Source organism: Anomalospiza imberbis, chromosome 5 (assembly GCF_031753505.1).
Source record: "Anomalospiza imberbis isolate Cuckoo-Finch-1a 21T00152 chromosome 5, ASM3175350v1, whole genome shotgun sequence".
Lineage (NCBI taxonomy): Eukaryota > Metazoa > Chordata > Aves > Passeriformes > Viduidae > Anomalospiza > Anomalospiza imberbis.
Genome location: NC_089685.1, coordinates 44,505,007 through 44,531,440, shown reverse-complemented (window position 1 = coordinate 44,531,440; position 26,434 = coordinate 44,505,007). Strand labels below are relative to the sequence as shown.

General features: G+C 43.5%; 2 protein-coding genes and 3 long non-coding RNA genes across 7 annotated transcripts in view; 4 read left to right on the top strand and 1 right to left on the bottom strand.

The window, feature by feature from the left end:
* The window catches only part of BORCS5 (BLOC-1 related complex subunit 5), an 87,064-nt gene extending 78,718 nt beyond the window's left edge, over window positions 1-8,346 (top strand). Inside the window, exon 4 of the mRNA XM_068190434.1 lies at window positions 4,648-8,346. Coding sequence (XP_068046535.1) covers window positions 4,648-4,878 — 231 coding nt within the window. The 3' untranslated portion in view covers window positions 4,879-8,346. The remainder of the gene's footprint in view (window positions 1-4,647) is intronic.
* Window positions 8,347-12,246: 3,900 nt separating this feature from the next.
* On the top strand, window positions 12,247-13,290 carry LOC137474130 (uncharacterized). Its single transcript, XR_010999163.1, has 2 exons — window positions 12,247-12,303; window positions 12,346-13,290. It is a non-coding gene; the product is annotated as an uncharacterized lncRNA (long non-coding RNA).
* Window positions 13,291-13,493: 203 nt separating this feature from the next.
* The window catches only part of DUSP16 (dual specificity phosphatase 16), a 30,852-nt gene continuing 17,911 nt past the window's right edge, over window positions 13,494-26,434 (bottom strand). For all 3 annotated transcript variants that reach the window (XM_068190425.1, XM_068190427.1, XM_068190426.1), the window contains exons 4-7: window positions 24,118-24,281; window positions 19,360-19,519; window positions 18,528-18,651; window positions 13,494-14,651 (exon numbers count right to left, since the gene is read on the bottom strand). In XM_068190425.1, coding sequence (XP_068046526.1) covers window positions 13,496-14,651; window positions 18,528-18,651; window positions 19,360-19,519; window positions 24,118-24,281 — 1,604 coding nt within the window. In that variant the 3' untranslated portion in view covers window positions 13,494-13,495. The remainder of the gene's footprint in view (window positions 14,652-18,527; window positions 18,652-19,359; window positions 19,520-24,117; window positions 24,282-26,434) is intronic.
* Window positions 14,633-15,959, top strand: LOC137474134 (uncharacterized). Its single transcript, XR_010999169.1, has 2 exons — window positions 14,633-15,673; window positions 15,763-15,959. It is a non-coding gene; the product is annotated as an uncharacterized lncRNA (long non-coding RNA).
* On the top strand, window positions 20,567-24,258 carry LOC137474133 (uncharacterized). Its single transcript, XR_010999168.1, has 2 exons — window positions 20,567-20,650; window positions 20,737-24,258. It is a non-coding gene; the product is annotated as an uncharacterized lncRNA (long non-coding RNA).

Below are 26,434 nucleotides of genomic sequence, written 5' to 3'. Positions count from 1 at the left end.
TTATGAGATGTATTTGTTTTGTTATGAATGTCAGCAATGCCTCTCTAGAAATTTGATTCCAAGTTTAATGAACTTCTGATTACATTTGCATGTTCTGCAACCAGGGAAAATGTGTCTAGCTGCAGTTTTCAGTCTCTCAGTCATTGAACTAACAAGATACGACCTCTGTTTCTGAGACCTTATGACACTCACATGCCCATGACAGGGGTACTATAAAACTATGCCAGGTAAGAAGTGTATATATGTGTGTGTGTGTGTGTGTGTGTGTGCATATATGCATATATATGGGCACTGGTTTGTTTTCAGTGTAGTCTCTTGAAAAGAATTGAACATTGGCCAGTGCTGACCTCAGTCTTTTTCTGGGATAAATTAATGTCTTTATTCTGCTTGGCAGTGTGGGCCAAGAAGAATTTTTAAATGAATACAAGAATTTATGGTGTGCAAGATGTCTGACAATATCTTCGGTTGTTTTTGTGTTTCATCAGTGTGGTGTTACAAATGGGCCTGTGTAATGCAGAGGAGACTCAGGGCTGACAATGTGAATGGTGTAGTAGGAGGGGCTATGCTGGGGCCCTTTTAAGTGAGGAAACATCTTGCAGTGTTGTTGGAAGTAATTATTAATCAGTTTTCATTTGACGAAAGAAAAGCCCAGTAGATGTCATTTCATGTTTAAATGTGAAGCTGAGGCAAAATTAGTGTCCTGCTGATGATAATCCACAGAGGAGGCATGGGCTTTGAAACAGAAACAGACACCAATTCTGAATGTCACTGACAGTACAAAAAAAGTGTGTCATGCTGGAGTGTGAGTTTTAGGCTTGTCCATTTTCATGGACCTATGCTTCTGAAAGAAAAACTGAAGAAACACCTCCATCCTTTTTCATGTAGGAAGGGAAGAAAGATCCTGTCTTCGACTCTGGGCATGTCTAGCCTCAGGTTTGCTGCTTTGACAGGAGGAATGATTTTTGGAAAGAAATAACATTTGCATTTGGAGCTCTTACCCCTTCATTGAAAACACATCTTTTTTTCTCAACTCCAGATGGGGCAGAACATCTTGCTGTGATGAAAATTAGGACTCTGACATCACATGCTGGGCTCTGCCTTCTGCTTTGTTCTGTTGCTTCTTAACAGGCTTCAAGTCCAGTCTTTTAACTCTCCAGAAACTTTTGTATACCACTAAGTTGGGGATGTTTGTAGCTTACTGAGTGGTGATGTTTGAAGGACAGATTGGTTTTCAGGGGCTGGTGACAATGCTGCTTCACATCTGTCACATCTGATGAGTTCAGGGCAAGAGGGTTCAGTTGTCTGCAGCTCTGGTGGCCTGGCATTGTAGGAAGCTTGAAGCAGCCAGAGCAGAAACAATGGTTCAAATAAACACTCTCAGATGGTTTTAGGACAGGGAAGAACTACTGGCTCTGGGGTGTCTTGCTGGGCTTCCCGGAGAGTTTCACAGTCTGGGATGGGCAAGAAGGCCGAAACTTAAATATTTTCCAGATGAGAATGTGGCAGGCCTTCATGTCAGGGACTTTGGAGTTGATGGGGACTGCTCAGAAAAGGCAACTTCACTCATTGACCCTCGAGGCTGTCTTGGACTGCAAGGGCAAGGGACCAGACTCTACTTCCTTTTTCCAGAAAAGCTCCTCTTTTCCAGATGCTTTTTATTGCTACTGTATGATGTATGAAATTAAATAGATAGGAATGAGGTGCATTCTTATGTGTGTTCCCTAGTCATTATAGATTCCTGCAAGCTGGTGTTAGTCTCTGTGATGGGTAAATAGGGCTGACCCTCTGAACCTGAAAGCCCCATCTGAGTGCCAGAGGAATGGGACTGCATGCCAGTAGAGATAAAAGCACAAGGTCTGGCACTGGAGGAGCTTGCTTGGAGGGGGAGGAGGTAGGAAGGATGTAAGTGTGTACTCTAGGCCTGCTTCAAGGAAAGCTGAGAGAAACATTGGCATTTATTTCCAGGAATTAGCACATAGTTTCCTTTTTTTTTTTTTTAATAGTTAAAAAGACCAGGTTCAGACTGAGTAAAAATTGACCTTTCCTCACAATTGCTCCATTTCAGTTCTCCCTGTTGTGTCTCAGGCTGTGCAGCTGCTGTGGCCTCCCTCAGCAGGCAAACTTGGATGGTAGGTGTAAGGAAACACTCATTTCCACCCTTTCTCTTTCTTGTAAGGCAGCTTTTTTATGGCTCTTGTGAATGTGTCCAAAGGTAGTAAAGTGCGTGGAGGCCACTCTGCATTTCTTCTTCCTACTGCAGGTCAGTATCAGATTCTCCCCTTGTTCCCTGTCAGTAAGTGGATGTTACTCATACTTACACAAGGAACCTAAAAGTCAGCAGATGGAAATTACTGGAATAGAGAGAAAGGGGGGCCTTGGGTCTTTTTTGCTTGAAAGCTTGGTAGGTGCCAGCTTTGATTCTTGTATGGTGCTGTGAGGCCATGTGGAGAATCTGCCAGTGGAGGAGAACTTGAGAACTTAAGAACCAGAGGAGGTTTCTGCCTGGGTCCCCATGCTGGTCCATTTAATGAGGCATGCTGGCTTTTGGCAAGTTTCCCACTGGCTGCCCCTCCAGGCCACTGTCTCTCATTAGGCAGGATGTTTTTAGGCACTGGATTGAACTTGCTGGTTGGTGGTGGTCTGCTTTTACACACTCTTCTTTACAGACCTAGCACCAAGCTACTAAATTACTAAGCTGGGGTTTTAATAGAAACCCCTGTGTAGGCTCAAATGGTTTCCACTCTATTTGGAGTTTCCTGCTCTGCTGGTTTTTATTTTGTCCTGTGCATGAAGGCATGGAGGAAGGAATTCACAGGAAAGCACAGAGGCAAAGAGGAAGAATTCAGCCTGAGAGCAGTAGAAAGTGCAGGTGAAATAAAAGGCCAATTGGTACAATATGCAGCTCTGATGGAGGTGATGGGGTGGAAAAATGCCACCTAATTCCCATGAAAGTTCAGCAGAAAGTTGTGTGTTTGTTTTCAATGCTGTTTGTAACTTAGGTTTCTCAATAAAATATTTTCTTGTCTGACTATTTTTGACTTGACCTCTTCCCCAGGGCTTGAAAGGGACATTTGTGAGCACATACAGCTACAGCAGTTTATCCCCAGTGTCAAACCCTGCTGCCACCAGTGGGATGGCAGAATTCTCTCTGCTGCCCTCCCTCCTCAGTGGGGCTTCCAGTGTTGTACCATTTCCACCCAGTCCTCCCTTGTTGCAGGTTCTCCCCTACGGACCCACAGCACTGGATACAGGGTCAGGATTGCACTTGCCTGTTCAGTGCTGTGTAAGTCAGGTCAGGTCAGCACTTTGTGTTTTCTTAGCACTGCACTGATAAATGTGTGTTGTCCCTGGTGACAGGTATGGTCACTGTCCTCCACTGGATGGGTTGACTCTGTCACACAGTTCAGGAGAGGGATGTTATTTGAACCTGTGCTTCTTGGTAGACCAGTTCTCAGCATTGATTCTCTGAGGCTGCTTCATCGTGAGCAGTGACCTCCTTCCTCTGGGAGCAATTAGATGGGAGAGATTTGGGAAAACAGTGGTAAGAGGTGGCAGTGGGCTAAAACTCCTCAGTGTGTGTCCTCTCCTGCCCTTCACTCCCAGCCACCGTGGGCTTGTATTGAGTTCCAAGCCAGGGGACTGCTTTCCACAAAGACATCCCAGTTGGAAGAGCCAGTGCACTGGAGTCACTGGGGTTGTTAAGTATAGCTACAGTGAGCCAAAGTAACTGAGCTTCGAGTGTGCACTTGAGGGCTTGGAACAACCCTGTTACTGAGCTCTTGTAACATGTGGTACATATCTTAGGATATGTAAAGGATATGTATCTTAGGATGGTTTACAGCTTAAACCATCTGGCTGGGCTTGTGTGTAAGGTACTGGCAGCTACTGGCTGAATCCTGCCTGGGGATTGCAGGTCTGGCTCAACAGAAAAATGGGCTGTGAATTATAAAGGCTGCCTTCATCATTCAATAGCAGGAACAGGACTGCAGTTCCTGTCATTGTCATCATGCTTGAGCCATGTTTGGGTACTGACTGTGTTTAACTGCATGGCTAATTTTCTTAATATCTCTCCTGGGGTCACTTATAAAACTCTTACTGTTGGGTTTCAGGGAAATTAGATACACTAGCAGTCCATTGTGGTTCTCTCAAGGCGGGAGTTTTCCAGATGACGATGGTAATAACAGCTATGGCTTAGTTGCAGAGTAACCTGACTAAACTGAGAAAAATAAGCACTGGCAACTGTGGTAGAGCTTAACTCTTGCAGTGAAAATATAGTTCAGGTGTAGGCAGAGGCCATGGTCCCCTGGGTTTGGATAACTTGGAGGATGTGTTTGTTGGTTTATTGGGAAAACCCTGGCAGCGCCTGTTGGCTTGCAGTCCTGCAAATGAAGAATTTTCTGATCAGATATTTAGGTATTTGGGTGGAGAATTGAGGTCATCGTATGTCTTCCCTGGTATATAACTATGAATCCTCCCATTCCATGACAGACTGGTTATGTACCTTCCGAGGAGTTCCTCTGTACCTGTCTGTTAACTTCCTGTTAGTGGAGCATCCAAGGTGGTTGCTTTTGGGAAGGACAGTGGGCTGAATGGTCTGCGGCAACAGTTGGCCTAATGAGCTTTGCTGTGCTTGTTGTTTTTACACAGCTGGACCTCTCTGTGGAAACTCTTTACAGCCTCATGCAAGAGCGCCAGAAGAAATACGCCAAGTATGCGGAGCAGATCCAGAAGGTCAATGAGATGTCTGCCATCCTGCGCCGAATCCAGATGGGCATCGACCAGACAGTGCCGCTGATGGAGCGGCTGAACAGCCTCCTGCCAGAGGGGGAACGGCTGGAGCCCTTTTCCATGAAACCTGACCGGGAGCTGAGGTTGTAGCACTCTGGCAGCTCCCCCCTCCGCCCGTTACCTTCCACGCTCCACGTTCAGCACGGAAGCACTTCCAACAGGCTCTATTGGCAGGTGTTGGGAGCGGGCAGCGCTGCTGCCAGACTTTCTGCCAGGGCACTGGAGGGAGAGTGGTGTGAGCTGCCTGAGCCACACAGACAGGAATCCAGGAGCTCCCAGGAGGAGATGATTTACCATTCTCTCAACTCCTTCCTCTTGCCTTCCTGTCTCCTCTGCCACTATACTGCCTGTGCAGACACATTTGTTTCATTGCTGTGACTAGTTGTGGTTTACAGAGGAGGAATTTCCTTTCATCTGATTTATTTTTTTACTAAAAAAATTGAAAGGGATATGGGGCCCTCTAGCATGTTTTTTGTGCCATTGGGGTTTAGACAATTAGATGACTGGAAGGTATTTCTGAGATCCCCTGGCCTTGGAAATATGTCTGTTTTATAGGTGAAAGTTTGGGAGCCAGGAACGGCTTACTAAAATCTGGCCATTATCATAATTAACGTGGCTTACATGGCAGGGTTTGGCATGTCCTTGAGGCTCCTGTTTCTATGGGCTCACTAATTTATGAGGCTGTAAAGGAGTAACTGTTCTAGATATGTATGTCTGTTAATATAAAGCAAACCTTAGTGTTCCTCTCCCCCTTGCCCTGACAATGTCCTCATACCCCAGCTGGTGGCATTTTGTGTCCCTCTGACAGGCACTGGTACCAAGCTACTCACTTTGCATCTCAAAGTTGGACATAAGGTGTCTTTTTTCATTGGGACACTCGGAGTTACCTTGGTGCTGTCTTTTTTACCAGTGGGGTACAGCTGCTTCTTCAAGTGAATGAGGGTGGAGGGGAGAGACACGAGAAGTCCTTTGGCTCTTTGTGTTGGTTTAGCTGCTCTTGTGCAGGGAGCTGGTGGTGGCACGCTGCTGAAGGATTGAAGTCATGGGGCCCTTCTCAACCACCTGCTCCAAAGGCGACAGGAAGTTCTTGCCTCCTGCCAGGTGAGCCAAGGCTGAAGAGCCCATGAACCATAAGGGTTGTTGTGTGTCAGAGTGCAGTTCCAGCAGTGAGGACAGTCAGGGACAACCCAGCTTCCAGTATAGCACAAGGTAGGGTCATTTGCCAAAGGCAACTTGCTTCAATATGTCTTAGTACTTAAGAGCAAAACGTTGTCTCTGAGCATTTGGAAGTAAGAGTGCAGTAGGTTTTTGATTGTAATAATTATTGCCTGGTGGCAAGAAGCAACAGGCTGTTCTCTTGTTGCGTTCCCAAAGGTCATGTAATATGAATTTTTGTTATGCAGACTGCAGCCAACTTAGATGTGCATCTGAACCATGGTGGTAGTTGGATCCCCGGGCTTGCTGAACACTGTCTAGACGCAGAGTCCTGTAGAAATTAAGCCCCCTGGAATGATGCCCTGGGAAGAGGGACTGACTGCTTCAGGGAGGGCAGGGAACTCAGCAGGAGGGTTTTTAGCAAAGGCAGCAGGTCTCCTTGCCTGCCGCTCCCACCCCAGAGGTTTTACACAGTTGTACATACATAGGCATATGCTGTGTATTGCCCAGCATAAAACATCAGAATTCCATCCTTGTTCAAGCTTCCTGCCATGTTTTACACTTGGATTGTTAAAAGCTTACATGAGGTTTAACCCAGGAAAAGCTGCTTGTCATGGCCATGCCCTTGTGGGTCCTCGTTTCCATCATGGAATGTGTCTTTGCCTCCTCCCACCATCAGACACAAGGATACTGAGCTACTTTAAATAGTGGCTGCAGCCATTTTTGTCCTCTTTGTCCAGATGATGCTGTCTGGATGTTTAAAATGTGCGACATTCAGCTGTCTGCCAGACAGGATGAGTGTCCCACACCCTGGTGTGCTGGAAACCTGTGCCAGTGGGAAGATCCTGATACTGGATGTCAAGTCAGATGCTCTCTCCTGTAAGATACTTCTCTGAGGCTTGTAGACATTTGGGCTCAGGCCATTAAGTATCAAATCAAAGCATTGCTCCCTGCAGTGCTAATGAGGGCAAAGGAATAGTATTCCCAGCTGAAGGCTGCAAATCAGTTCCTTCCTCATTTGCCAGAAAACACTGATGCAGTGGACTGAGAATAGGAGTTAACCTTTGTTACTAGGAACACTGGTCTTTAAAATTGTGTCTGTGCTGCTGGGCCTCACAGACAGAGCTTCTTGAACAGCAAGGGCAGGTTGTGGAAGGTGTAATAACTGAACTAGAAAGAAATTAGAGCTGAAATGTGAAGGCCACCCTTTTCCGATGCTCACATGTCATCACCTTCATTCCACAGGTGATAGTCTCTCGTATGGGTACTGTAAGAACATGCACCCTCTAAATGCCCTTGAATGATGGTTTGCAGTTTTATTTAAAACATTGTTACTGCCTTCAGGAACTGTAAGTCCTTGGCCCTCTTGCTGAGGGGGAGATGTGTCCTGACACATCTTCTTGAGCTGCTCTTTGTTGCTTGGCTGCTTTTTGTTGGCTTTGCTCCACATGGTGCTTTCAGCTTCAGCTCAGATGCAAGTGATGCTCAGTGTAAGACTGATCCTTCCCTCCCACGCCGTTTAGCAGGAGCTTGGAGATGTGACTGGAATCACCTTTCTGCATATAAATTTTCTTTTCCAAGCCAAACACTCTTGGAGGAGGCCTCAGGTATCTTTCGTGAATGTACCAGCGGTTACTTCTACCACAAATGTAGTGCTATGAAAAGTGAATAATCTGGTGTGCTCCCCTGAAACCAGATACTGCTGCCCTTTTCTGCTTTCTGGTGGCGTGTGGTCTGAGTACAGGCTAAGCTTCTTGATACATGATCTTGTGAAAAGCTGGGGAGCAGGATGAGTCAATGGAGCTGTGGTTCCCCTCTGCCCTGAGCTGCTCTGGCCCTTCCCCTGATTCAGCTGTTGTGACTCCCCTGTTGTGCTGCCACTGGTGCTCCTTGTGTCTCACACTGGTCACTGTGCTGCCCATGCAGAGCAGGTATGCTTTGTTGTTTCTGTTGTTTTTGTCACTGTATGCATTGACAGGGTGCTAAAGTGCCAGCCTACCTGCAGGGCAATTCCTGTGAAGATCTGCTGAAGGGGAGAGAAAAGAATTTTTGTTGTTGCTTTATTTTTAAATATATGTATTTTAAATTAAATATATTTAAATATCCTTAAATATTTTAAAGTGTGTTTTCCCCTCCTTCAAGCTTTTACACAAAGAGTAGAAATACACGTTTTCACAGACCCATTGGTTGCATGAGTCAGCCCCTCTCTCAGACTGTGTGCCAGTAGTTTCCCAAGGTACTGCTGTAACATCCCTCCTGTTCCCAAGCTGCCAGAGGATATTTTGATTGCCAGCCTTGTGGCTGAGCACTCCATGGTTTATGGGTGGTTACCCTGTTCAGCTTCTTACATGCTCCATGTTCCACAACTCCAGCATTAAAAATTTTGGTGTGGCTCTTTTCCAAGTGTGTTGTTTCTCCAGTTGTCTTACTGCTCATTCTTCATTCCCACTTCCCACCGTGGTGTCTGGGCAGTGCAGGCGTATCTCAGCTTTACTTTGCAACCACTCTGTGACATGGAGGTGGCTGATTTCAGCTGCCCTGGGGCTGCCTCTGCCATGGGATTGAGAGGAAACATATCCCTAGAATGAAAAAAATGCTGGTTGGTTTTTTCCCCGCCAATGGTGTCCCAGTTCTGGTTGGCACTGATGTCCAGTTTGAACAGAAGATGTGAGCAGCGATGCTGGGGACTTGGCATTGGGAAAGTGGAATGGTGATAAACTCTCACCTGCATAGGTGATACTGAATAAAGAAAGAGAGGCAGATTTACAGGGTTTCTTTTTATTTTGCCGCTGTTTTGTTTTTGCTTTTGCTTTTTTTTTTTTTTTTTCTTTTTTTTTCTTTTTTTTAATGGCCTGATGGCCCAGCCTCATCATTGCCTGTAGTGTCACACTTTGGCTTTGTACAGCACTGGAGCATGGTGAAGGTCCCTGGAAACGGCAGCTGAAATCTGCTCCTCAAAGTGAGCAATCCCTTGCAGCAGGACAACTCTCCAGAAGTGTTTGACAGCATTTTACATGCCAGGAAAGCAGCCCCTTCCCAAGAGGGGTGGGTGTTGCAGAAGGCAAGAAATAGCTCCCTTTCCTTTTCTATTTATGGTGACTCTTATTTATGTTCTTGGAAGTGCAGAATTAGCTCAAGGCTTTACTGCAGAAACACTTCAGTTTGCCTCAGAGCAATTAATTGGAACTGAGGGCCAAGAAATTCTTTGCAGGCAGCGTTCAAAAGGCAAGTGCTGTTGCCAGGCAAAGCTGATGTATTAGAACACTGTTCTACCTGAATTCTCAGTTGTGGGTTTGTGTGTATAATGTAATTGTGACATTGTGTATGTTACACTGTCTAAAAGTGCTAGAATAACTGCTTTTATCACAAATTAACAACAAATACAGACTAGTTAGGTGTATGGCTGGCTAATTAAGATGGCTGGATAGGTAAGTTTGGTTGAATTGCAGTGATTTTGGATTTAAAAAGTAACAGTCTTATTAGGACCCTAGTGCTGTCCCCCTTGTTCTGGGCTTTTCATGCCCCCACTTTCTGGTAGAAGTCATTTTATAACTTGTGCTGTGAATCACAGCATACTGAGCACCTAGCTGATGAATAGTTAGTAAAGACAGTAGTTCACTGGATTACCACATTTCTGCACTCTTATCCTCCCCAGCTCCCTCAAAAGCAGGGCTACCTGATCCCTGCTGGGAAGAGGTTTGCTGTTTTCAGTTCACTTCATTTTAGGAATGTCACTGTGATGGTCAGGAGCCCAGTGACCTTGGGACCTCTTCCCAGTAATGCCAGGCAGTGAAATTAAAATTAGGTGTTGGTGACATGCATGAGGCAGATTTCAGTTGCCCCTTGGGCTTTTACTGGAGGTGGAGTTAGGCTGTCTCTTCCCAGAACTGTCTGGTGGCAGGGCCAGGGATGGAGGGAGCAGGAGCAGAGCAAGTCCTGCAAAGCAGGCAGGAGGAGTGGTGAAAGCTGAAGTGAATGCTTCAAAAAACAGAATTTGAGGGAACAGAGCTACTGCAATCAGAAGTGGACTTTAGAGTGGAGTGAGCAGCTAAATCTTAGAAGATTGTCATGTCAGCCTGTTGTGTAGGCTAAGCAGCTGATGATGCCATTGAGTTTGTATGGTTCATGTTTTGTTCTCTAGAAGCTGCTACATCTTGTTTGTAGAAAGTAAGCACAGAAACACAGGTTGTTCCTCGTGCTGTGACTGATGGTTTGGTTTCTTTTAGAGAGGCTGAAGATTTTGCATTTCCCTTTCTGGGACTGTGCTTTGAAATTCTCAAAAGAAAAGGCTGTTACTGCACCTGAGTTTGAAGATGTTGTTACATAAACTCACAGCTTTCTCCTCTATGAATATTACTATGGCAGCCCTCTTTAATTCTAATCTATGGTGTATTTGTGTGAGGATTCTCTGAAGCAGCAGTGGGGGGTGTGCTCCAATCTCAGTGAGCAGAACTTGCTCTGAATTCTTCAAGACTGAGAGCATCAGTCAAAACAAGTATTTAAACGAGTAATTAAATTATTCTTCAAATAAGTAGTATGGGAGGGAGGCAAGAAAAGGCATGGGGTTCGTTCTGGGTAGCTTCAACAATTTTAAATACTTGCTTCACCAAGACCACCCCAGTGCCTGAGGAACAGGTTCCTCACACCTGGATTAGACAGTGGAAGGTGTTAATGCAGATAAGTGCCACTGGTGCTCATCAGTGGAGCAGAAGAAGGGGGATAATCAGGGACAGGTAAGAGCCCTAAATGGTTACTGGTGCTGTAAAATCACCACTGCTTGTGAAAATGGTCTAAAGCTGCTCCGGCCCTGTCATTCATGAACACACCTGCAGGGAAGGGGGTGTTCCATAAAGGACAAGGCCCCTGCTCTCCTGGCTGCTGGGGGGAGCAGGTTCTGCTGCAGGTAAAACACTCAACAACTCCTTCCTCAGCCTTCTGTATAAAGGGGTACCATTTCTGATTTAATTTCATCATAACATACAGGTAATGTTCATGACACAACAAGGTGAGAAACTCACATCTCTCAGAACCATTTCACCAGCTTGCCATACACCAAACATGCCAAGTATGCCACACACCAAATGCCATACGTTATATTCATATTGAATATATACACTTTTTTTTGGTACATTTTTCCCTCTCACATTTTCAACTTTGCTTTTCAGACTTCTGCAAACCATTTCCAGTATTGTTCAGGGACAGGACTCTAGTTCAGGTATGAGCCAGGCCACCACCCTGTGCATGGCGTTAAGGCTTCCTCCTATGCGAACCTGCCCCCTATAAGTACTGAGACTACACCTTGGATTCATCCAGAACACACTGGGAATCATGAGGAGCCACAAGACCAGATTTTAGTTCTTCAAAAGGTGATGAACCAAGCCAAACCCAAACATACAAAGAAGGGGAGAACACACGTCTGAAGGAGCACAAAAGAGGAAGAATCTGTTTCTGTCTCTAGAGATTGATACATGTTAACTCCCATTAACAGGTTTAAATCAAAGCCATGGGCTTTTCCTGAAATGTGGCTGAGAGGAGCCCTGTTCAACTGTTAACATAGGCAAATACACACACAGCTAAAAATAGTTGTGATGTAATCACTTCCACTGGAGATGCAAACAGAGTCAAGTGGCAGCACGTTCAGGGTGATGTCGGCCTGATGTCAGCCTCTCCCTTGCCCAGGTCCTTTGTCCAGCCTCTTGCACTTGCAGCACAAAGAGCCTCTGCACTCAGTGACTCTTGATGCTTCCTCTCTCTGTGCCTTTTGCACTTTTTAGGATCAAGTTAATCAATGCTTTAGCTTTCAGTGCTATTTTCAAGGTCCATTGTAGGAAATTAAAGTCACATCCTAGCCAGAAAACAAAACAATGACAAAAATCTTCTCCACTTTTTAATATAGTAAAACCTGAGATTTGAATTACAAACTAGCTAAACTTACAGTAAAAAAACCCCAAACATAACCCAAGCTGCTGACTTGAATTAGGGCTTCAGTTTGCTGCTGACAATTTTTTTTTAAGCTGTTGGCCAGGGTTAATTATTTGTTACTACAATTTTCAGCTGCCTGCACTGAAATGGGACAAAACAATAGTTTTCCCTCAACGTGTTCTGAGGGGTGTTAAAGAAGGCCCTGGGGGCAAGAAGGATGCAGCTTTACACAGTGGCTCTGGTACCATTGCTTGCTGACCATAAACCTCTCATGGCAATGTGCACATGTAGCCCAAGGTGAGCAGCAGCCAAGGTGGGAGGGGAAGCAGCTGGGTCGTTGTCAAAAACATGAGAAGGGCTGTGCCTCTTCTCCTGTGAAACCAGGGCTGTGCCTCTTCTTCTGTGAAACCAGGGCTGTGACACCTCCTTGAGATGGAGGTATCTACCCTGGGGTGCAGAGGGTGAGAATGCTAGATGGAGATGTCTGCCCTGGGGTGCAGAGGGTGAGAATGCGGTACAGCCTTGAGCATCTGCAGTTACACCTTGGAACTGCTCAGTTAAGGACAAAAGCCTGCCCCAGCTAATTTTTACCTTAAAAAAACCCCAAACATTTGAATTGTTTTCAGCAACTGAATTGTTAATTGGCAAAAAAAGTGTGTTGTGGCCACTCTTACCAGACACTTCTCTTGCATGTAGCTCTAGGTATCAACCACTCCTTTATAGCTTAGAAGCCAAAGCAGCTACCCCTCTCCCAGAAGTCAGCTTAATATCAAAAATACAAATACTTTTTCAAAAGACTGGGGGAAACAGTTCTAAGTATGGTTCATTCATCTTCTTTTAAGAATTGCTGCTGAGCCAACTGAAACTTGTGCGTGGACAGCTTTAAAAAACAAAAGAAAAAATTAAACGTGGCCAGTCATTACTTGTTCACATTGTTTATGAACTCACTACCAGCATGTGGCAGACATAAAGCCCTAGTTTATTTTATGTGTTTTTGAGGTACTGTTTTTTTTTTCTCTGAAGCAGGTCTCTAGTGAATCACCTAAAGCCTATCCATTAGAACAAAAGTTACACCAGTATTTACATTTGTCTGAACGGTGTGTTCAGACCAGCCTTGTTGTAACCGGTCCCTATGGCCTTTGGAATCGCCCCCAGTCCCCTTTTCTTAATAGGAAAAAGGTCTCCCTCCAGAGGTTGGCTCAGTGTCAGGGCTAAGGTGCACTGGTGAAGATGTGAGGCACGGGGAGGGAAGAACAAAACTAGTTCTGACAGGTAAGAGCGTGGTTCAGTGGAACCAGAGAAAGGGTTTGACACCAAGAGAGCTTCCTTGTTAAAAGCCACTGAAAGGATGGGCAATCCGTTGCACAGAACTGCTTCCTCTGACAGGGAAAGGTCTGTGAAATGTTCTACCCTTTTCCCAGAGAGGGGAGGAGGAAAGCCCAGCAGCAACCTTGGTCTCCTCGGGCAGAGACCATGGTCACTTCCCTGCAGTACCAGCCTTTACCCCGTTCAAAGCAAAGTCTCTGTTTCTTCCCTCCCCCCACCTTTTTACCCAAAGTTTCAGATTTACAGGGACATCTCACATGCTGGGGGAGCAGCTCTGCCACAGTCACACACGAGCCTCTGCCCCTCAGGACACTTCAATGATTTCCATGCTGCCTGAAAAACTTGACTGACTGCCCACTTTGCCCAGTTCCTCTCTGGATCTATTGTCCGACAGGATGCTCTCCCCGAACTCCATCTGGCAGCTCCTGCGCTTGAACTGCTTCTCGAAGGAGCTCTCCTCGTGCCAGCTGCGCCGGGAATCGCCGCGGTCGGCCTGGCGGGCGCGGCGGCGCACGGCGCTGGGCTGCTCGCAGCCCGAGGGCAGCTGGCTGCAGCTGTAGGCGGGGAAGGCGGGGCTGCCCCCGAACACCGCCGAGGCCGAGTAGTAATGCGAGGACTCGGCGGCGAAATACCAGCTGTTGGTGAGGGACGAGGGCTGTGGAGCCAGGATGTCCGAGTGCCAGCCCTTGAGGCCCAGCCCTGCGGTGGACTTGGCCAGGTGCTGCTGGCTGGTGGAGAGCCCGAACACGAAGTTCATTCTGTAGGTGTCCTCCACGCTGCCGCTGCGGTGCAGGGGGTACAGCAGGGGCCGAGGCGCGGCCACACTGCCACCGGCGCGGCCCGCGTGTGGCCGTGAGGCCGGGCTGTCCAGCGGCCACGAGCCCGGGGCCTCCTGGGGCCGGGCCACCTCGTCCTTGTCGGGGCTGCTCCCCGAGCTCTGCTCCGACACCTCCTGCACGGGGGAGAACTGGCACAGCTTGCTGCTACCCTCCAGGGCAGCCGCGTGTTTGTAGTACTCCAGCGTGTCCTCGGAGGAGGCGAAGCCCTGCACTGATGCGGTCACGCAGCTGCTGCTTGCTGAGTAGGACACGGACTTGATATCCAAGGAAAAGGAGCGCTTCAGCCGGTTGCTGTCTTCCACCTTGTCCAGGGAGACGTGCAGCCCGTTGATGGCCTGCACCAGCGAGCCATCCTCCAGCGGGGCCGGGTGCCCGCCCCCCTTAGGCTTGGGCTCCAGCAGCTCCGAGGCGGCGGAGAGGCAGAGCTGGCTGGGGGAGCGGTTGCTCTGCCCCCCCTCCAGCACCTGCACCTGCTCGCTGCTCTTCTCCAAGTGCAGGAGTTTCAGCTTGCTAATGTGGCCAGGCTGACCGCTCTGGTTCTTGAGCTTCTTCTCAAAGTCCAAAAGCTGGCCCAGGAAGTTGAAGTTGGGAGAAATTGTTGGCCTCTTTTCTTTCACAAATCTGGTAAGAGGGGACAAACAAAGGGAGAATTAATTCAAGAGCCTGCTGCTCAGTTGTAAGATAACCCTATACTGAATGTTGTGAATGTCTACAGCCTATTCTTAACTCAGACTAAGGTTCAATCAAGCATAAGTAACTTGAGGATGGAGTTAAAAAAAGGCAGTTTAAAGCAAAATGATAACTTGCTGCATGCTCTCAATTGTCTCTATAGTTTATAGATGGCTAAAAAGTGTGTGGGGAAATAAACATTTTAACTCTTCATGATGTCCACAAGTGATTCACGTGAATAATTTTCCATATTTGCTTCATCACTGCGATCTTTGCTACCTCGGTTTCTGACCAGACTAAAGAACTCCTGGTGTTCTGCATGAACAGCACTTGAGCTTTAGCCAAGAGACCACTTCCCATGTGCTACAGAGAGTGGACACCTCCCCCACCATTCCAGTGACATCACATGTTCCTGTCATCTCTCTCATGTCATTACTGCACTGCCTACCCTGTTTGTCATTGTCAGGCAAGACAGCCCCCAGTACATTCTGACCTTGTCCAGCAAATACCAGCAATTTCTGCCCCACGCTATAATTGACCACTGATGGGGTGACCAAAACTAGAAAGGTACAAATGCAGCATTAAAACAAAAACCCTCTCTCAAGCCTTGCAAGTTTCATTAGTACAGGGAAACAAAATTGCCAAATTCCTGGAAGAGTTCACCTATTTTGGGTATTTTTGGGTGCTGTAGGAAGCGGTCTGGCTGCCACAGGTGTGCCAAACCACTCATGCACTGCAAATGCAATGATAGGGAAAATGTTTTGCTGAACCAGGATTCTAAATGTACAAAAGACTTGTATCACATGATTTGTATTATTTATTTCAAAGTTAAATATAAATACTTTTTTCCTACCTGTCTGATTTGCAATACAGATAAATAAGTACTTTGCTTTTAAAAGGCTGCACAACAGAGATGCCCAAATCCCTCCTCCTCCAGTTCTGGTTTTGGGTTTTTTTTTTTTTTTTTTTTTTTTGTTGTTTTTTTTTTTTTTTTTTTTTTTTTTTTTTTTTTTTTTTTGTTTGGTGTTTTTTTTTTTTTTTTTGTTTTTTTTTTTTTTTTAAGAAATATTCCTGGAACTATGCTTAACCACATGACAAGAGAATTAACAAGGGAAGAAACCTCGAGGAGCTAAATTTAGTACAAACACACATATAATGTGTCACTGGGAAAATTATATATTATTAAAAATAAAACCTTTCTGGGGGAGTGTACAGAAGGTGAGTGTGCAGTCATGAAAAGCAGTGTGAGAAAAATGGAAAGGTGTACTTGTGTACATGCTAGCACATGAAAAATGTCAAAATTTGCATTTTTTATTACTATTTTTTAAAAACTTGCCAGAGAACAAACAATCCTAGGAGCAGTCAAGCTGACACTATGACCTGGAAACTTCCACCAAGAAGTATAACACTGGCAAATGGAGAAATCTAGTGAGTCTCCTCAGGAGAAATTCAGTAGTTTGTCCTCTTAGCATTTGATGTGAAGGTTTTTAGCAATTTGCTCCCAGGAATTCATAGTCTTTGTTCTTTTTTTTCCAGTCAAAGTTGTTGTACTTGGGTTATTTATTAAAGGAAGGTCTTTCTTGCCTGTGTTCTGGTAGCCTCCCCAACACTCTGTTCTTTCCACTTTCTCCTTGTCTCCACTTTCTCCTCTCTCTCCAAAATACTGGGCAGTCCCAGATTTAAAACTAGAATTTTTAAAAATGAAAAGAGTAGGAAAAGCATGCTAGATCCCCTAACAAGTTTTAAAGCTTTGCAAGCTTTTTCATCTCAAAATATGGATTATTTTTTCCAATTGGAAAACATGTATAATGTTTAATTCTTATGTTTATTTCTGTTAAATAGTCCATTATACAAAATATTTTAAAAGTTTATTTCTTTGACTTTGGCTTCAAATAATAGTATCACCTTTTAATTTTTGTAATAGTGTCAGACAAACATTTTATCTAATGACTTCCACTAATTCAAAGAAAAGTATTTTTCTTTTAAGCTTGGCCAACAAGAGATCCCAAACCAATGAGTGAAATGTTCTGCAGATGATTCTCCCTGAGCCATATCAAAGGAAATATGATGAAATATAATCTTAATTTCACAGCAGTTGCTCACTCCTAAGAGAAAAAGACTTAGTGGGATTAATCCTTCACTCTGTTCATGCTTTTGATTAAGATACAAACTAGAATTTAATGCAGAGATTTCATGGATAAATTTAGAAGCTCTCTGAAGAAGTTCCTTGAAGTGTGTGCATTTTAGCAGTGTTTAGTTATCTACAGCTCTGCCCACAGCCACTACAGCCTGAGACCAGGCAGGTTTTTTCAGTGAGCTCACACCTTGCGTAGTATCTATCCACATCGACTGTAATTCGTGCCTGTTATCTACCTGAAAAACCGAGCTTTAACTTCTTAACCAAACCTGTTCCATGCTGAAATTCCGGCACAACACCAAGCTACCAGCAGGCTCTAGTAAGGAAATGTGGGAAGTGTCTAAACACAGCATAAGAGAGCTGTAGCTCAGAGACCTCTTTCATGTAGTTTTTTCACTGCACACGTAACAACATTCAACAGCTTAAAAGAAAAGTTTCTTTGGAAATCATGCTCCACATGGCAATATCCAGTGTTCATCTCTCTGTCCTCATCCCTGTTTTAGGGATGGTGGTTTGGAATCACACAAAGGTGATTTCAAAGGGGCTCCTCTGCCCCTGCTCCAGGGCAATTACTCAAACTGGTTCCACATAACTCCTTACAGTGATGCACTAGCTGTGCCAGGGAGCCCATCAAAAAGAAAATAATCATTTTCTGTACAACACAACAAAGCAGTTTGTTTAAAGTAAATACAGAAGTTAACCAAGACACCTGGCAGGTAGGAAAGTGTTCACAATCCAAGTAGAGAAAAAATGGTATCTATAAAGGAGGAAAATGAAGGGGGTCTCCACAAATATTACCAAATGCCAAATGAAGTGATACTTCAAAATGCTTTCTCATACGGTTTTTGGTTGACTTCAAGAGCAACAAAGAAGCTTTCTCCATTCCTGGGCATTTCACTTTCAGGCAGTTCTTTGTGAGAACTACCAAACTGCAGAAGACAGATCCAGCCCAGCATTTGTCTTAAGTGTGGCTCTAAATACCCTCAGTTCTCTTCTCAACCCTGACCATTCTGCTGCCCCTGTGGCTCACAAGATGCTATTACACGTGTGTGTTTGCACACAACAGCTGTGGTTCAGGAATGATGCTCCCACCAAAACACTCCCAAACCATGCACTGCTCCTCTGCAGCAGGACGGAGAAGAGAACTGGAGGCACATGGGCTGAGATAAGAACAATTTACTGAAAACAGTGATGAGATTACAAAACAAACAGTAACAGCAGAGGGTGACAGAGGGTGTGAGAAAGAGGCAAATGATTCACACCATGTAGAAACCCCAGAGCACCTGACCCTGCCTCAGAAGGGACCCTTCCCCTGCTCCCAGCAGTGACAGGAGGTGGCACAGAATAACCTTCAGGTCCTGACCATGCCTCTCCTGGCCACTGCAAAAATTAACCCCGTCCTGGCCAGAAGCAGGACAAGACACATACATTGAATAGGCAGTTTACATTCCATGTATTTGCCTGCTTGGAACAAAGATCATTCTGCAGTGGGCAATTAATATTAGCTGTGTGATATCTATTCAATACCATTAATTTGTTTCTGGAGGAAACCTATGCTTAAAACAAATGTGGCCAGTGAACTACCAGATAAAATGTTTGCTTCTACCCTTGGTCATAGAACCTTTTATTATCCACCTTAAAAACAGGGCAACAGGCACAAGAGTTATTAGGAAGGGAAGATTTGTCCCTACCTGTAAGCTTCATCCAAGGACATATCCATTCTTTTCATGATGTATGCAATGGCAATTGTGGCAGAGCGAGATATCCCAGCTAAACAGTGCACCAACACATGGCCATTGGATGCTTTTGCTTTTTCTACATGGCAAAAGAAATGGGCAACTGTCAAACTCAGCAGCATCATACTAGGATAAAAAGTTTTTAAAGAAAGCAGTGTTATTGAAAATTATTCAAAGCTTCCAATTGAACTGCTAATTGCAAATCTCATGAAAGCTTGAAACAAAACTCACTTATTTCCTCTAGCACTGTGTAGTAGCATTGAGTATAGAAAAAGCATGACTGCACACAGGAAATATCTTGCAGTCACAGCATAGCTCATTTTAATGTGCACATAAACAGCCCTATTTAGATGTCTGGGAAAGGTGATTCACTTTTACAAGTGAAAATTACAATTTCACTTGTAATTTTATATACAAGTAAAAAGCAAGCATTCACAATGGAACAATTTGGCTACTTCAAATATGACTAGTTCATTTCCCAAAGGTAAAGGCAGAAGTTGTATGTCCAAATTTCTAACCCACTCTCTGCAGATATACATCAGGCATCTATGAGGCTGCCTGAAAGCAGCTCTGAAGTGTCTTTGTTCTGTAATGCAGGAACATGCAGTGGCAGAATCTCCCCACTTTTTGCTCCTGTGCTTATGAAGTGATGCTGATCATGTCCATAGATCCTGAGGGTATTTTCACACTACTCTGAAAGAACTCAGGGCTTCTCCAGCCAAAACAGCACAGCAGACACACAGAGAAACCCAAACACTGTTTGAGAGAATTAAAATTTTCTACTCACCTATAAAATCGACTGATTTATCCAACCAAGGCAAAATTTTCTCACAAAAGCTGTCATTCACAGGCACTCTAAGGAAATGGGATTCTGGAATAAAATCAGGCTTTGGACAAGTATTGCTGGCATTCAGGACATAGCCAATGTCGTTCTGCTGCATCAGCTCCTAGGAAAGAGAGGAAGATTAAGCCTAGAAAAGTCAGATGGCACCTTTGGCACATTACAAAGCTAAAGACCAAACTGAAATTTGTGTTGGAATTGCTCTAGCTGTGTAAGGGACATTCTTCTAGGAAAAAGACAACTCTTCAGCTTTGAATTCTTTTAACAACTTCTAATGAGACATCTAGTGTGTCCAAATGACATATGGCCTGCAAATCCCATTTAAAAAAGTTAGAAAGAACAGAAGTAATGGTAGAATACCTTCTGCTACTCTGAAGCACGACTTCCAAGAGAATGAACTTTTTGCTACTTTGGTTTAAATTCTCAGCATGCAAGCTGACAACAAACACCTCCCACATGCAGTTTGCATGTGGAATATTGGGTATTATCCAGAGGGGAGAGGTAGTGGGAATGGGATTCCTGCCACAGGGCACTAACTGGACTCCTGGTATCTTAAATATGCCAGGGAGGCCCCTGATCCCCAGTATCCCCACCTCACTGTCCTGGACTGCACAGCTTTTCCCTTCCAGGATCCCAGAGCTCTTCAGCAGCAAATCCTGGGAAACAATTACTGGCTTTAGGTCACTGGTTGAAATACTGACCCCAAACAGCTCACTGCCTGTGTCACTGCTTGAAGGAGAGCGAGGAGCAACTGGAATATCCACAAAGCACAGTCAGAGTTCCTGAATTCCCAGGTATGAAGAGGGGGGTGGTGAAGGCTTCACTAACAAATGGACTGCCACAGTCAGGTTTGTTAAGAACATAGCTAAGGGGGGGTGAAGAACTGGGAAGAATAGAAAACCTTATTATTTCTTTTAAAACATAACCATTGATGGGCTGCACAGTTCAACCATCACAGTTATACCAGGTTTTTGAGGTAGGATTGATTATTCATGTGGAACAAGAAGGCTGCAGACACCAAGTCTGAAATCTACAAGCCGAGAAAACCACCCTAAAATATTAGTGCTTGTCTTTCAGACTGAGGCTAAAGAAAGGAGTTATGCTTCCTTCTGTTCTGAATAATCAATCATTCCCACTGTGACATGCTCCAATGTTGTAAGGCACCCAAGAGGAAAAAGTGAATTACGATGGGAGGAAGAGTCAGAAATCCTAATACTAACAACTCTGTGAAAAGAAGGTAAATGCTCTTTTGTAAGCTTATTTACATTTTATGACTTGTTTAATCTGAAAATTAATAGCACTTAAAATGTTATTTTGTTCCAGGAAATAAAATCCAGGTCTGGAAGAAAAGAATAGTTATGCAAGTGGAAGGCAGAAAGTTATACATTTTAAATGCTGCCACAAGCCATGAAGTGTAAGTAGGAAGCTTCTTTAGGCCCATAACCACACTACAGATTGCTTTCTGTCACACTAACTTTCAGAAAGGACACTGTCACTCCTATGTAGGTTAGAATGCAATTTTCCTTGTTTTCACAAAGAGCAAGGAAGATCTTCTGTAAAAATAAATACTGTCTTGCAATGCTACCAGTCTATCACAGGAAAATAACCACAATGTAGCACACTGAGACCCAAAATGAGCAAACTTTTCTCTTAGAACTCTTAGGGTTTTTTAGCATTTCAATACCACAAGAAATGTGAATGTTTTCAGAATTAAACATTTAGAAAGAAATCTGCAAAAAATATTAAAATTCTCCTGTGACTTTCCTAAATTAATAGTTTGTTTTGCTAAAGGACAGAAATCAAGCACTTGTGGCTGCACATCTTTCCTAAATAAAGCATTATCAGTAGAGGTATTAATGGTAAATAGCATTAGTATTCTGAAAAGGTCATGAATACAGATTGTACTGCAACAACATAAGCATTTCCCTACTCAGGCCCTCGGAGATAAGCTTACAAAGATTTTTGAAAATATAAGCTCATCTTGATAAAACCTGATGAAAATCCACATCTTTAGTTCATCAGGTCGATCTGTAGTGCTGATTAGGAGTTTCTTGCAGATATTTTTGAGATTATTTAATTTCAGAGAAATTGGTATGTCTAGTGAATGGAAAGAATCATGAGAACTCACAGCACTTGAAGGCAAAAATAAGGTCAGTATACAGCTATATCTTAAGTTTGGAGAATCTTACTAGAAATTTTCAGCTTTTTTTTTTTTTTTTTAATCTGGATTTGAATAGAAGAGAGCTATTTTAATCTTAGCAGAAAGGTGACTTCCTGTCCTAAGTAGTCCCAGCAAGGCCATTAAACTAGAGCCTGCAAATGTAGCCACTTACCAGCTCCTGGACTGTCCTAACAGAGACAGCACTTTTCTACTTGTCCCTGCTTTTTTTTTTTTTTTTTTTTTTTCCCTTGGCCCTCTGCTTTTGAATGTTTTTTACTTTCCAGATTTCTTGCCAAATGTTTCTGGGCAATCAGTGTAGTCAGTCATCCTCCTTGCTCTCCCCAAAGCCCCTGTGCAGGATCCAGGCTTCCCAGAAGCCAAGCATGTTGCAGGAAGAGCAGCAGAGATCCATTATTTATGTTTCTAATGTGCCAGTGTGTGGCTACCACTAACTTTTAGTTAAATCCAGAAACTGATGAAACCCAGGAAACTGGGAATTGCTGGTATTGGGGGAAACATCAAGTGCCTTCTGAGAGGTAGAAATTGTAATTTGTTCGCACAGCTTCTTAGTATTTTCTGGTATTAAAGATAGAAACCGTTTTGCATTTTCCAGACGTAAACATGGAATCTGAAGATGTAGGTAAGAAGTGGATAAGCCACTGGCACTAAGTCTTGTTTAGTGCAGCCAGCAAGTGACATGCCCAAGAAAGAGAAAAAGGTACAAAAAATTAGTAGAATTGAAACCAAAAGATTTGTATTTTTCCTAAAAATGGGTAAGAAATCTAAGAGCTCACCAATGGAAAAAATTCCAAAACACTGACTGTCAGGGGATGACACCAGGTGGTAAGAACTTCCTGAACAGCTGAATAGGTGGTATGCTATCATCATTTGTGTGGCTCTCCATACAGCACAGGAAATGCAGTAATCCTTGATTTTCAGTCCCAAGAACATGTGAAGAAGTACAAATCTGACCAGCTCCTGGTGCTCTTGCACTAATTCTAAAGTATCTGCAGGTGCAGGGTTTCCTTTGACCCACACTGAAGTGATGCCAAGACTGCAGACACACTGACACAAACAGCATAAAAACATCTAATACTTTATCAACTGAAAGAGGTTGTTTTTTTTTTTTAATTACTCCATTCCTGCTATCTTTTGTCTGGGGACCATAAATTACTTTTGTGGTAGGAAGAGTAATAAGCTGCTTTAACATCCATCATAAGTGAATCACTGAACTGAATGGCTGACTTGCTACCTGGCAATAAAGACAAGGAAGATGTAAAAGGACAAAGTAGATGCAATGACTGCTGACTATCCTCTATTTCTGTGCTTTCTGCTAAAGCACAATTACCTTCTACATGATTGCTTGTGTGTCAAAAATCCCCTTTTAAAAATTGTGAAAAATCAAAAAACAGCCTCATAATGGCCAGACTGGGATGGAGCAAAAGTAGAAGAAACTGAAAATAGTAGAAAGCAAAAATTAAAATGGTCAAAGTACTTAAATTTTATCCAGTTACAGGACTACTTATGATAGCTCCTGGCTTAAGGTTTGTACGTGGATAAAAACCCATACACATAAACCTTGCACATAATTAGGGCAAAATTCTAGGGTGAAGCACTCCTTCCTTCTACCCCATCCATGTATTTAAGGCCAGTTTATGAAGGCTGTTGGGGATTTAACTAATGAATAGGACTGTCTGTGAGCATGGGAGGCAAGAGGGCACATGCAGCACAAGGAATAAAAATTCCCTTTGAAGGGACCCAAGGTGCAGGTTGGAAGCAGTGTGAGCTGGCTCCTCATGGAGGCAAACATCTGTGGATACACATAGGAATAGAGACCCATGGCAATTTGAGACAATCTCTCTTAGACATTTGATAGTCCAGCATTCTACAAGTGCTATATTTGATAACTTTGCTGACTATTTTAAGTAAATAAATTTTTTTCTATTCTTTAGGAGCAGAAATTACTAATTTTGAGTAATTTAAATTACTTAGAAAAAGTAAAAGTTTCTTAATGCAGTGTGACCATAAAAGCTCATTTTATACAACCCCACTGATTTCAGTAGGTGCACAAAGATTTGTTTGCAGTAATCCCTTATTATACAATTCATGGTGTTTAAATGCTGTTTTTTACTATCACGTGAAGGAAATACTAAAACCAGACAATCTTCCTTTGTCCTGCTGTAACCATGAATATAATTCTGTCAATCTCCAAGACCTGCCAAAACAAGCGTGTCAGAGCTGTGAGAAGAACACACTTGACCTGCTGTCATGGCAGATATGATAGTTTGGTTGATAGGTTCCTGAGGAATGTACTATTCCATCTGCCCCAGGATGAAGGAGAAAGACACCCATGTTTCATATTACGTGACCCATAGATTAATTATGTGGTATGTGGATCACTGCTTCTCCCACAGCTTTCCATGGCTTGTGCATTACCTGCCTCCATTACTGCTGTTTCATAGCTGTGGTGATGCCCCATCATGGAAGATCGCTGGAGATCAGATACTCCTTCCAGTGACCCACATGGCACCCAGAAAGCTCACCTTGTTGAGGACATCTCGCTGACACCCAAGGTAGAGATGAGGCAGGATTCTAGTTGGGCCAGTGTTGGAAACAGGTAAGCAGGGTTGAGAAATGCAAGTAGGGATGAGTGTGGATTTTCCTTCACAAAGACCAGGAAAAGAGCTGGAGAACTCAGCAAATCCACCTGTGAGAAGAAGAGAAGGTATTTAATCTACAAATGTGGTGGTGCCTGTGCCAGTTCTGGGAGAGCAGCATTTAGCATGGGAGGCACTGAGGGGCAGCAGGAAAGCCTTGGCAGAGAAGCTGTACATGTGCCTTTCCTTAGGTCAGCTTTGTGGTTCTCCAGACAAAATGGGAAACACAGTAATCCTTGGTTTTACACTCCCTAGAATATGAGAAGAAATACACATCTTTCTGTGGATCCATACATCAGCAGCCAAGGCCTGGCTACGTATTCCCACTCTGCCTGGAACATTTATTTCTCTTCCTCCACTTCTCAGAAGTTTTTGATGCTTCTTCCCATTCTTAATATGTGGAAATGATTCTTTTAGAAAAACAGGCACAGCACCCATCACACCGTAAGCTGGCACGCTTTTTAGTCTCCACCCTAGCAAAATGCTTTCTAGACACTTCCTTCTCTCATATCAGCTTTATACTGAGATCTCATTAAGAAAAAGACATGTTTACTCCATTTAGTAAAAGCATTAATATGCATTTGGCAATGCTTACTTTTAAAATCCTACATTACTAATTAAAATCCTACAGTACTAATTAAAATCCTGCAACTATTTTGTGTGCCGCTCCACAATTAATGTATTTCATCCAGGACACTGGAAGAAGTTTCATCTTTCAAAACCACACCAAGCCAAGGCTTCTCCATCTCAAGTGGGGGAAGCGCAGCAGAGGGAAGACTTGCAAAGCACAGTGAAAATCCCCAGCTCTTCCCTCCCAGATGAGAAGAGTTTTAACTGAAGGAAGAGTAATTATAACATATTCAGAACAGAGCACCTTTTTATCATCAAGGAATTGAAGCAATGACATGCTCAGTCTGCCAAATGCTATGTTCACTATGATACAGTTTGAAGATATGAATTAATATTACTCAGGAATAAGCTAATGTACTGTTTTGCCAGGGCTTGCGTTACTATTGCCTGAATTATGACTATTCTTTAGATTTTAAAATCTGCATCACTAGTAAATGTTGAAATACCAAGGCAATAGTGTGTAAGAACCCATTTTATCTAATAAAAAAAGCCAGCAAGCAGATTCTAGAGCAAACATTGTATGAATTAATTCCTGCTCAGTCTCCTGAATAAATAAATAAATAAACAAATAAAATAAATAACTTGACTATTTTGTGAGACAAGCTAAGGCACTGCCCATCAGAAGCATAGATCCTGCTTGTTCCATCGAATGAGAGGAAGAGTTGGCAAAACAATTCTGTCACATACTTACTAAATTTTCTTCTGTATGGCTGAATGTTTTCCTTTCTGTTACAGGAAGCATTCCTTGAATTTATAGGCAGTATATACCTCTGAGATTGAATTTAAGCAGTTATTTGAGAGGGTAGTGAAGAAGAGTAAATCAAGTATTTGCCTTGGTTTCATTTGCTTATCCTTTATTTTCTGGGAGCATTGTTGGCTGCTTTGTGGATCCTCTCACTGACATGACTGGAAATAGAGAAGCCCTTACAAAGAAGTTGCAGAAGCAAGAATTTTACATCTGTGCTATCTTTGCAAAAGACTACATGGGAAAAGTTCAGCAAAAAAGATCTTCCCAACTACCTACTAATTGGTCTCATTTCTGTGTCAAACCTGTGGCAAGAAATTAAGCAGGAAGCTAATGTGCAAAACACCTGAGATTTTGGGGAGATGGAACCCATGCTCTGTCATCCTAAGATAAGGAGCACTCTTTTATTTTTATTCCAGGACTCTATCAAGGCCAATTGAAATGATTCAAGATTAGATGTTTCAATACTTCCTCTATAGCATTCATCCTTTCAAAATCATGTTTCTTCTTTTCTACTCATGCTTTCCTAGTAATATGTTGCTTCGGGATCTTTACAACATGAATTACACTCACAAAACCCTCAAATCTTTCAAGTCTGATATTATACTGCCTGCCTTTACATGTGCACCAACTGAACCCTCCTTTACTCTGAGTATATTTTAAACTGGTGTTAGTATCTGTACTGAACTGATTTGAGAAAGCACAAACCCAGTGATTTGTTTCAAATATTACGCTGTCTTCCCTGTCATCCTCTGTGACCAAGTTTTCAAAAGGTTAGTAGCTTTTCAATGAATCTGGCCTTGATTTATGGCATTTCCCAGTATGAAA